The 11,107-nt window shown below is 41.8% G+C and overlaps 1 protein-coding gene across 1 annotated transcript; it reads right to left on the bottom strand.

The window, feature by feature from the left end:
• Positions 1-1,412: 1,412 nt before the first annotated feature.
• LOC139384977 (cytochrome b5-like) lies at positions 1,413-4,749 on the bottom strand. Its single transcript, XM_071129935.1, has 5 exons — positions 4,430-4,749; positions 3,180-3,308; positions 2,991-3,014; positions 2,849-2,883; positions 1,413-2,718 (listed from the first exon to the last, which is right to left on the bottom strand). Exons 1-5 carry the CDS (start codon positions 4,625-4,627, stop codon positions 2,628-2,630), a joined length of 477 nt encoding a protein of 158 aa, XP_070986036.1. The 5' UTR covers positions 4,628-4,749; the 3' UTR covers positions 1,413-2,627.
• Positions 4,750-11,107: the final 6,358 nt, after the last annotated feature.

Raw genomic sequence — 11,107 nt, 5'->3', positions numbered from 1 at the left:
CTCTGGCTCTCTCTCTTCGGGCTAACTCACTGGGTACCCCCCAGTCAACTCACCCTTCGGCTATCCTCTACTCTCTTCACTGCCTCACCATATGAAATGTTCTGCCCCACTCAAACAATCTCAACCTGTCTCTCACAGGGCACTTTGGATCTCCAGCTGAATGGGCACCCTCACAGCTGACACAGTGCTTTCTCTATCCCAGCTGTACACTCCCTCTCACCAAACAGTGGAAATCACAAACATATTCCCTTCAATTTGATCGACCTCTACACTCAATGCTACCCCATTGATCACCCCTTTTAGTTGCACCTTGCTCCGGAGAGCAAAGCACACCACAGGTTGAGCCCAAACTGCATGACTCGAAGCACCCGCTTCCTCTGGGAGGCAGATACACAAATTGAAACAACTTTCACAGATGTAACCATTCCCAGTTTGTCCTTAACCCAGTTTGACACAACATACGCATCAGCCAAAAATCTCTCCTCGTTCCAAAAATCATCTTTGGTAGGCTTCTCAGAGGAAACGTTGGAAGACTACCACACCTGTCACCACATGTAGGCCCACTATATGGTTAGACTACTTGGTTTGTAATCTGGAGACGTACACCTCAGATACACTCCGTAGACGAATCTCTGATCTTAGTGCCATTCTTACTTTCACACCATCGCACTTCTTCCAGCTGTCTAATGTCCTACCCAGATTCCTGACAATCTACTTCTGTGCAGGACAAGATTATATAGGCAGGAACTACATGAATGCTGTATACTGAAGTGATGATTCAACTGCATAACGTTTACATTCCGACCGTAGCTATTAAATGGAATTTTATAATACAACTTTCAAAATGTGAGATTACTTAAGATTTATAGGAAATGTCAGTTAGAGGTTATAGTGGATATCTGAATGAACTGAGCCGTCAGTAAACATATTTCCTTAGTATTTATGAGTACACCTCAAAAATAGAGAATAATGAACAGCATATCATAACAGCACAAAGCTTATAAAATTGAAACGTCACTCACAATTGAATTAAAATAGCACGATTCAGCCTTTTACTTTCCATGACAAGGGCAATGTCAGACTCAACGGGAATGATCATTTCAAATGGGACTGGCCTTTGAAGTATAATAAATTTGAGTGTCCAAATGGAATATGTTGGTTATCATATGTACAAATCAGTATTAGAGTCTTGGGCAGATTGTTTTCTGGTGCTTCTCAAGTAGTGGATAGCAACAGTTATAACACAACTGAAATTTTAAATATTGTTGACATACCAATTAAAAATGGTAGTGCAATTGAATATCCACATATGCTTTCAAGTACTGCCATTTATCCAATGCCCCCAGATCCAAATGTACACTTAAAAATGGCACGGTGACTAACACTACAATAAATGAACAGCTGACACAATACAAATGCAAAAGTGTTTTATGCCTTCAAGAGTTCAACAATTTTAGTCCATCCATTAGAATTCACTCACAGGGCAGCAGTTAAGTGCTAAAGGATGTGCATAGGAAGAGACAGACATATCCTGCACAGTGTTATGCAATTGAAATAATCCAGGTTATAATACACACCAATTCTCATACTTCATGTTTTTTAAAGCATAGTATCACCAAATAAATGCTTAGTGTAAGACTAGAAAAGGGGAGTTGGGGATAAGTACACTTCACTTTAAATCATCAATACAGCAAAAGAGAATACTGTACATTGCATGCAGCCTTCGTAATGCAAAATGTTGATTGAGAGAACGAGGCCTACGTGAAATCAGGCAATGCATGCAACAAATAGCTGAACATAAATGAAGTACTTTTAATGAGGCATGTTGTGCAATCAAGTCATTGGTTCAAATCAATGATTTAAGTTTGAAATGACAATGTACTCTCAAGCAAACATACATTAGAATGCTTTGTTGCTAGCTTTTCCTATGTTATTCAGTCACCAGAAATTAAATACTGGGCAGCAGTCTGAGGAGAATTAAGACTAACAAGGAGTACGCAACTCAACGCTATTCAGATTTCTCCGTAAGAAAACAGCATTATTTCTTATTGATATGACAACCAACCACCCCCCCAAATACACAAATCAATGTGCCATTATCTTTGATCCCCTAAAATGGGAGGGACTATAAACAAAAAGTGCTGTAATTTATACATGGATGCAAATACCCTGACAGTCTGCACTTTAACAGCATAGTCATTGTATCATTTAACATCTAAAGTGCTGGAGTACAGAGCCCCAATAAATATAATAATCACTGTCCCAATACCTTTGGAGCTTACTGTAAGAGTCCCACAAAGCAGATAGCAACAACAGTTTGCAGATATACATCAGTTTAGATAATTTGCATATGAATAACTTAAGACACCACACAATAATTACTACAAAAAGGCAGTGAGTAAACAATATGAATAGATAAGAAACCAATGTAGACACTGAGGGGAGAAAGTTTCCAGATGCATCTCGCCCAAAGCCTGTTGGATGAGGTGTAGAAAAGAAAGCCGAGGGGCAAGGGGATTGTTTTGTCCTTGTCCGCACCTCTGAAAAGTTGTATTCAATGGGGGGGGGGTTGGTCAAACATGTCAAGGCCTCCAGACAGAAAGAATGAGAAGAGACAGCGTCAGGGCTCAGGGAGACTTGCGCTCCTGCATGTAGTATCGATACATGATACCCACAACAACTGCAACTATGGCAGGTATCACCCATGTTGTCCACAAGCTAGAGAAAGACAGAGAGCACTTAAACATTCAGCCAGGGAAAAAAACACAGCACAGTGAAGAATGATTAGGAGACAGAATATTTAGTCAATGCAAATGGAATAATCAAATTCTTATCTCTTATGACTGACCTGGAGCCATCTCCTGAAGTCGTAATGAATTCTTCCTGTGGGAGAATTTGTTGTTAAAACAAAGTTCAAGAGTTAACATTAGCAAAATAGGTGTTAAATTATTATAAAACATTTTTACAGAACATTGACTTGAATACTTTACCTTTGCGCCATCCTTCCGGTCATCCTAAAAGAGAAGGTGAAATAATAATTTACAGACGTACAAGCCGAATAAATCATGCCACCGATTTTTGTTCCATCATTAATTGAAAGCTGTTTCAAAGACACTTTTGAACAAACAAATGATTTTGCAATGGAGAGTTCAACAGCTGAGCGAAAGCAATCTCTGTACCATCTGGAGCTCCCCAATGTAGTACTTGATGAGCATCGCTCTGGCATCTTTAGAGTGACCAACATCCTCAAAGCTCACTGTGGCATCTGTACCCGCCTGTGCCATCAAAACATCCTCACCTCCTGGATGCTGGAAACAAGTAAACTTACATTAATCATGATCCGTCACTACCAACAGTTGGAATGTAATCACAGACTAGACAATTGTAGCATATGACATCCTACATGACATGGATGGCTGGCTTATTGATATTTATGTCAATATATGGTAAGTGTTAAATAAAGCTCTGAACTCTTATTCTGATATCCTCAAATGATTACATATTGGGATAGATTGAGTCATCATAACGGTTAAAGCTCAGTTTAGTTTTTTGTTGGCAGGCTTACTCTTTGAAGGTAAACAAATCTTAATGTGGCTTTTCTCCACAAATACAGTTGTGATAATGTAACACATGAAAGATGTCATCCTGAAATCCAGAACCTGTTTTGCTAACATTCCACTCCTTATACTCTGCCATTGTCAAATTGTAAAGCACGACATGGAGTGGAATGATAACTAAACAGACTGGTACACCATGATGCTGTGCCATTTGCATTGTATTTGGACTTATTTTCCCATTATACCTTTAACATAACATGTTGAGTCGCGCAACTGACCTCTTGTAACCGCCCTAACTGGTAGTTATAGGTACAGTAAGAGGACCAGGCAAGGAAGAACTAGCGAACAATTAGGAGTGGTCGTGACAAAATGTTGCACAATTATATTTAGCAAATGAAGATAACCAGTAGCTAGTTTAAACCTAGCAAACTATTTGCGCGTTAACTAGCTAACGTTGCATTATGGAACGTATCTCCAGGCGCAACATTACACCACATATATTAATATTATTGGGACTATGCAGGTAGACAAAGATAAAACAGTTAAAAGTTACCCACATTACCTAGCTAGTTAAACAGGCAACACACACTAGCCAAAATAACAAATACTATCGCTGGCAAGCAGCCTGTTGACTGGGTGTTGTATAACTAACGTTAGGCTATGGTAGCTAGTTAGAAATACCCATACCTTCACACAAGCGCATTGTTACTTTGCAAGTTAGTTGGTTATCTAGGTAGACGTTTAGGTTGGCTTTGGATACGAAATGAATTTGAAACCAGACAACGGACAGAAGAGACCGAGATTTTAACTACCTAGTAGGTGTCGTAGCGAATGTGTTACGTTAGCTTGTAATAGTGGTATTTTGAGCTTACCTCTGCCAAGAAACTGGTGATGTTATAGACTTTATCGTGGATGATAAGCCATGCGTCCGTGCGCTTATTATGAGTTTTTACTTCTTCCAAGGTGTAGTATGTCACATCGCTGTCTGCTGTCTCTTCTGCTGTGTGAGTCACGTCTACGTTATCAGCACCGTTTGTGTTGGTCTTGTTATCTTTAATTTCCTCGCCCATTCTGTTTAGTTTAACACGCTAAGTCCCTTAGCTATACACTTTGATTATCCAACGTTAATGAGAAAGAATGACGACTCGTGTATCCAAATGCCGGTGTTTCGTAGGAAAATACACAGGAAGCCACGGTTTCCCCCTTTTCAACCGGCATATGGAAAGGAAAGGACCAATGATTTCACTCCGGTGTCACCTTCCAATTAACGTGTATTACATTTTAGACAAGTAACCAATGAAAGGCAACATTGTAGAATTGTAACCAATCACAGGTGACATTTGGATGATCACGAGACCTCGTCAATTAGCACATCAAATCAAATTGTATTTGTCACATGCGCCGAATACAACAGGTGTAGTAGACCTTACAGTGAAACGTTTACTTACAAGCCCTTAACCAACAATGCAGTATTAAGGAAAGTGCTTGGACCATGTTAGTTTGTTGGTGTTCTAGACGCCAAGGAATTTGAAGCTCTCAACCTGCTCCACTACAGCCCTGTCGATGAGAATGGGGGAGTGCTCGGCCCTCCTCTTCCTGTAGTCCACGATCATCTCTTTTGTCTTGATTACGTTGAGGGAGAGGTTGTTATCCTGGCACCACACTGCCAGGTCTCTGAACTCCTCCCTATAGGCTGTCTCATCGTTGTCGGTGATCAAGCCTACCACTGCTGTGTCGTCTGCAAACATAATGATGGTGTTGGAGTCGTGTTTGGCCATGCAGTCATGAGTGAACAGGGAGTACAGGAGGGGACTGAGCACACACACTGAGGGGCCCTCGTGTTGAGGATCAGCGTGGCAGATGTGTTGTTACTTACCCTTACGAGTGCGGCCCGTCAGGAAGTCCAGGATCCAGTTGCAGAGGGAGGTGTTTAGTCCCATGGTCCTTAGCTTAGTGATGAGCTTTGAGGGCACTATGGTGTTGAACGCTGAGCTGTAGTCAATGAATAGCATTCTCACGTAGATGTTCCTTTTGTCCAGGTGGGAAAGGGCAGTGTGGAGTGCTATGGAGTGCAATTTGGAGTGGGTCTTGTGTTTCTGGGATAATGGTTTTGATGTGAGCCATGACCAGCCTTTCAAAGTACTTCATGGCTACAGATGTGAGTGCTATGGGTCAGTAATCATTTAGGCAGGTTACCCTGGTGTTCTTGGGCAAAGGGACTATGGTGGTCTGCTTGAAACATGTTGGTATTACAGACTCAGTCAGGGACAGGTTGAAAATGTCAGTGAAGACACTTGCCAGTTGGTCAGCGCATGCTTAGAGTACACGTCCTGGTAATCCGTCTGACCCTGCGGCCTTGTAAATGTTGACCTGTTTAAAGGTCTTACTCACATCGGTTCAGAGAGCGTGATCACACAGTCGTCCGGAACAGCTGGCGCTCTCATGCATGCTTCAGTGTTACTTGCCTCGAAGCAAGCATAGAAGTAATTTAGCTCGTCTGGTAGGCTCGTGTCACTGGGCAGCTCACGGCTGTGCTTCCGTTTGTAGTCTGTAATAGTTTGCAAGCCGTGGTACGGTGTAGTACGATTCAATCTTAGTCCTGTATTGACGCTTTGCCTGTTTGATGGTTCGTCGGAGGGCATAGCAGGATTTCCTGTAAGCGTCCAGGTTAGAGTCTCGTTTCTTGAAAGCGGCAGCTCTACCCTTTAGCTCAGTGCGGATGTTGCCCGTAATCCATGGCTTCTGGTTGAGGTATGCATGTATGGTCACTCTGGGGACGATGTAATCGATGCACTTATTGATGAAGCCAGTGACTGATGTGGTGTACTCCTCAATGCCATCAGAAGAATCCCGGAACATATTCCAGTCTGTGCTAGCATAACAATCCTGTAGCTTAGCATCTGCGTCATCTGACCACTTCCGTATTGAGCAAGTCACTTGTACTTCCGGCTTTAGTTTTAGCTTGTAAGCAGGAGTCAGGAGGATAGAGTTATGGTCAGATTTGCCAAATGGAGATCGAAGGAGAGCTTTGTATGCGTCTCTGTGTGTGGAGTAAAGGTGGTTTAGAGTTTTTTTTCCCTCTGGTTGCACATGTAACATGCTGGTAGAAATGAGGTTAAACGGATTTAAGTTTCCCTGCATTAAAGTCCCCAGCCACTACGAGCGCCACCTCTGGATGAGAATTTTCTTGTTTGCTTATGGCCTTATACAGCTTGTTGAGTTCGGTCTTAGTGCCAGCATCGGTTTGTGGTGGTAAATAGACAGCTACAAAAATCTCTCTTGGTAAATAGTGTGGTCCACAGCTTATCATGGAGATACTCTACCTCAGGCGAGCAAAACCTTGAGACTTCCTCTTAATATTAGATTTTGTGCACTAGCTGAAATAGTGTGGTTCACAGCTTATCATGGAGATGCTCTACCTAAAGCAAGCAAAATATTGAGACTTCCTCTTAATATTGGATTTTGTAGTATAGTCACAGACTGCCACCAGTCATAGTCACAGACCGCCACCCGTTGTCTTACCAGAGTTAGCTGTTCTGTCTTGCCGATGAATGGAAAACACAGCCAGCAGTATGTTATCCATGTTGTCGTTCAGCCACGACTTGGTGAAATATAAGATATTACAGTTTTTAATGTCCCATTGGTAGGATAGTTTTGATCGGAGCACATCCAGTGATTACACATTGGTTAATAGGACTGATGGTAGATGCGGATTACCCACTCGGATTACCCACTCTGTCTCTTCTTCATGCGAATGACTGGGGTTTGGGCCTTGTCCTGTGTCTGAAGTAAATCCTTCGCGTCCTGATATCCAGAAGCTCTTTTGGGTCATAAGAAACAGTGGGAGAAACATTATGTACAAAATAAGTTACAAATAACGTGAAAACACACACACAATAGCACGCAGATTAACTTCCCTGAGACGGTTTCTGACAGTTTGTGCAGAAATTCTGTGCAAACCCACAGTTTCATCAGCTGTCCGCATGGCTGGTCTCAGACGATCCCGCAGGTGAAGAAGCCAGATGTGGAGGTCCTGGGCTGGCGTGATTACACGTGGTCTGCGGTTGTGAGGCCGTTTGGACGTACTGCCAAATACTCTAAAACGAAGTTGGAGGCGGCTTATTTTAGAGAAATTAACATTAAATTATCTGTCAACAGCTCAGGTGGACATTCCTAATGTCAGCATGCCAATTGCACGCTCCCTCAAAACTTGAGACATCTGTGACATTGTCTTGTATGACAAAACTGCTAATTTTAGTGGCCTTTTGTTGTCCCCCAGCACAAGGTTCACCTGTGTAATGATTATGCTGTTTAATCAGCTTCTTGATATGCCACACCTGTCAGGTGGATGGATTATCTTGGCAAAGGAGAAATGGTCACTAACAAGAATGTAAACAAATGTGTGTCCAAAATTTGAGAGAAATCAGCTTTTTGTGCTTATGTAAAATGTATGGGATCTTTAATTTCAGCTCATGAAACATTTGTTATTTTTATTGAAACTTTTTAAGTAGGCAAGTCAGTTAAGAACACATTCTTATTTACAATGACGGCCTATAACGCCAACACTTTACATGCGTTTATATTTTTGTTCAGTGTAGTACGTTTCTCTCCATCCAGTGATAAGGAGGCAGAGGGAGGCTACATGTACAACATTGATATGCTGGATAAGGGGGGCACTGACAGGAGTGTAGCAGAGAGTTTTTATCAGGCCTGTCTGATAACATACACACAGATGTCATGCATTACTGTCATCTCATCACCAATATAGACAACCCCAAGCAAACATTGCTCTGAGTTTGAACTAATAACAGATGATAATGTAGTAACATGAATAGGAATTCATAAAAAGTCATGTAATTTTCAAGAAAACACAAAATACTTCCACTTACATCATGCTTTTCATCCTATAAATATACTACATGAGCAACGTTACAATTCCCACCTAGTTGGTTACCTATTTGCGCAATGCGTAAAATGTTTGCCTTTCATGCCAGTGACCCGGGTTCGCTTCCCTGCCATTCACTGCATTGGTGTCAGAAGTGGGATGGCGGCCATGAGGCCATCGGAACGCACGGGCAGACGTGTGAAGGGGCTTGAAAGAATGTCGAAGCACAGGGACGTGCCTTCTCGTTCGAAAGGAAGCAGTGTAGCAATCCATGTTATAATGTATGAGCCACGTTACAATTCCCACCAAGTGTGTTAACCCTATTGGCGTGGTGTGTAGGGTGTTTGCCTTCCACGCCAGTGACCCAGGTTTGCTTCCCTGCCCCACCGTTTGCTACAATGCTACAAAATAAAACAAAAATGGTGATTTTCACATGCTCCACAAGATGGCAGTAAGTTAATACCCTTTGGCACCTGTGTCTAAACTAAAGAACAAACACCTTGAACTTTTGGATTTATTTTGCTTTGTTCACAGAGGTCCCTCTTGGGTCATCATTGCACTATTCAATATACGTACAGATGTAGAATCTTCATTTTAGCTAGTTTGCTACAGCAGGAAAATAATCCTGCTGCAACAGGAAATGTGAATTATTATGCGGATTACAATTAATTGCATTTTTTTGTAGAGGTTGATACATTTTTAATTATAGCAAATCAAGTCTGACATTTTAAAGTGGGAATTACAAACTTTGAATACACCACAAGTTTGCATTTCCTGCTGTGCAGGAAAATTCTCAGCATTAAAAGAGTGATCAAATTAAGATCCTACATCTGTAGGGAATGATATGAAGAAATGTGTAAGAATGGCAGTGCCAAACCATACATACAGAATATCCACCAATAACAAAACAGGTGTCACCTGTTATAAAACAGGTGTCATCAACCTCTTATATGAAAGATCTCCCCTGAAAATATCTACTCTAATGTTGAGTAAAATTAAGCCTCCCATAAACTGGAGGACATTCTTTCAATCCTTCAAATGCACTTATTTCAAAATAACACGTTCACCTAATCTCCAGCAGATAGGCTGTTTGCATCTTCAACCGGGGAATATCTTTGGGGAGGGGTCTGAGTTATCTCTCGAGCTGTAGCCACATCTCAGGGGGCCCCGTGTTAAACACTTCGATAACAGAAGGAACAGTCAGCCAGCAGCGGAACAGTGTGTCATTAATACTCCTGTCTTGTCCTTGCCCTCACAGACTAATTGCTCTCACTAGGGGGAAACAAGGCCTCCCGGTGTCACCAAAGGCCACACTCCCTGTGACATAATCTGTGCAATTAGGCCTGCCCTCAAGGCAGGTAGATACTGGTCTAGAAGCTGACTGGCTGCAAGCGGAATCATAATAAGACGTTTCATATTCTTGTAGAGTTCCTGCTCCCCCTGGGATTTGTGTATGGAAGACCGCACTTCATCTGACCTATCTTTCCATCAAGTATATTTTCATAGCTTAAAAATGACCCTGTGTTATGACATAAATTCAGTCCACCCCTAGTCAACCACCACCTTTTAACTAAATTCAACAAACTAGTTAAAGTACTGTGAGAATGATGATATGAACCTTTGACATCTGGCATTTCCACTGTGATCTTCACGTTGGTGAGCAGAGTACAGCTGAGAGCTGTGATATCTGTGTAATGTGACTTCTGTTGGCAGAAGTGACCCTATTGTATGAACAACATCACCTCAGATCAATTGTATGAAGCTAGTGTTTTGCTGCCCATATTCAGAGGGGTCACAGGGTACAGACCACGTTCTCCTTATTTTCAGCCTGTCACAGACAGGTCAGCAAACTCCATTCTACACACACACACAGTCTCAGTCATGGTGCACCTATGTCTAAATAACACATTCACATAATCTCCAGCAGATATGCTGTTTAATATCATGTTGAACCAAGGACAGTTGTTCATGTAACTCCCATGAATTGCCATTGAGAATGAAAGTCATGGGTTAAGTAAGCCCGATTTAGAAAGGCATTTGTGTGACAACTCAAGTAGCTACTTCTCTGTTCTTACAAATTAATGAACTATTACTTTCAACTGTACAGAACTTTTAGGAGAGCTGTTGTCTCAATTAGCTGTCTCAATTAATTCATTTTCACATCCAATACCTAATGACTTTGAGGGAGGAGGGTGGCACATAAACACAAGAAGGTAATGTGGTCACTGGCCACCCACTCATATTCATTGTTCTCTTAAACAGTCATTCCATGGCACAATACAAAGACACACTGAATAATGCCTTCCTTCTCCAGGCACTTCCCGGATGAGGAGCGGGTGGTTGTTGAAATAAAAGCTTTGCCGCCTACAGTCCCAACAAGAGCCCTCATGGAGAGTGTGCCCATGCCCGGCAAACCACAGGTGGCACAGATCAACAGTCACTGATTCATCAATCATAATCAGGTGTGGCACAAACATAAAACATGATGGCCACTACACAGAATGTGACAAGTAGACAAAGAGAAACGATGGCAAAAGAGCAGGTGAAAATGGACATAACTCCAGCTACATGGAGTTTACCTGTTAACTGGAAGGCTGGATAACAGATTAGACATTTTTCTGTGCATTAATCTATACATTATTGTCTGAGTTCTACTTCAGTTCTT

This window comes from Oncorhynchus clarkii, chromosome 26 (genome assembly GCF_045791955.1).
Source record: "Oncorhynchus clarkii lewisi isolate Uvic-CL-2024 chromosome 26, UVic_Ocla_1.0, whole genome shotgun sequence".
Taxonomy (NCBI): Eukaryota; Metazoa; Chordata; class Actinopteri; order Salmoniformes; family Salmonidae; genus Oncorhynchus; species Oncorhynchus clarkii.
The sequence above is the reverse complement of the archived record's forward strand: the minus strand, read 5'-3'. Positions and strand labels throughout refer to the sequence as shown.

Excerpts from the sequence above, each read along its gene's own strand:
- LOC139384977 (XM_071129935.1), bottom strand. The coding sequence starts at position 4,627 with ATGGGCGAGGAAATTAAAGATAACAAGACCAACACAAACGGTGCTGAT. Across the intron at positions 3,309-4,429 it reads TCACCAGTTTCTTGGCAGAG|CATCCAGGAGGTGAGGATGT; the intron begins GTAAGCTCAAAA and ends ACTTGTTTCCAG. Across the intron at positions 2,719-2,848 it reads ACTTCAGGAGATGGCTCCAG|CTTGTGGACAACATGGGTGA; the intron begins GTCAGTCATAAG and ends GTCTTTCTCTAG.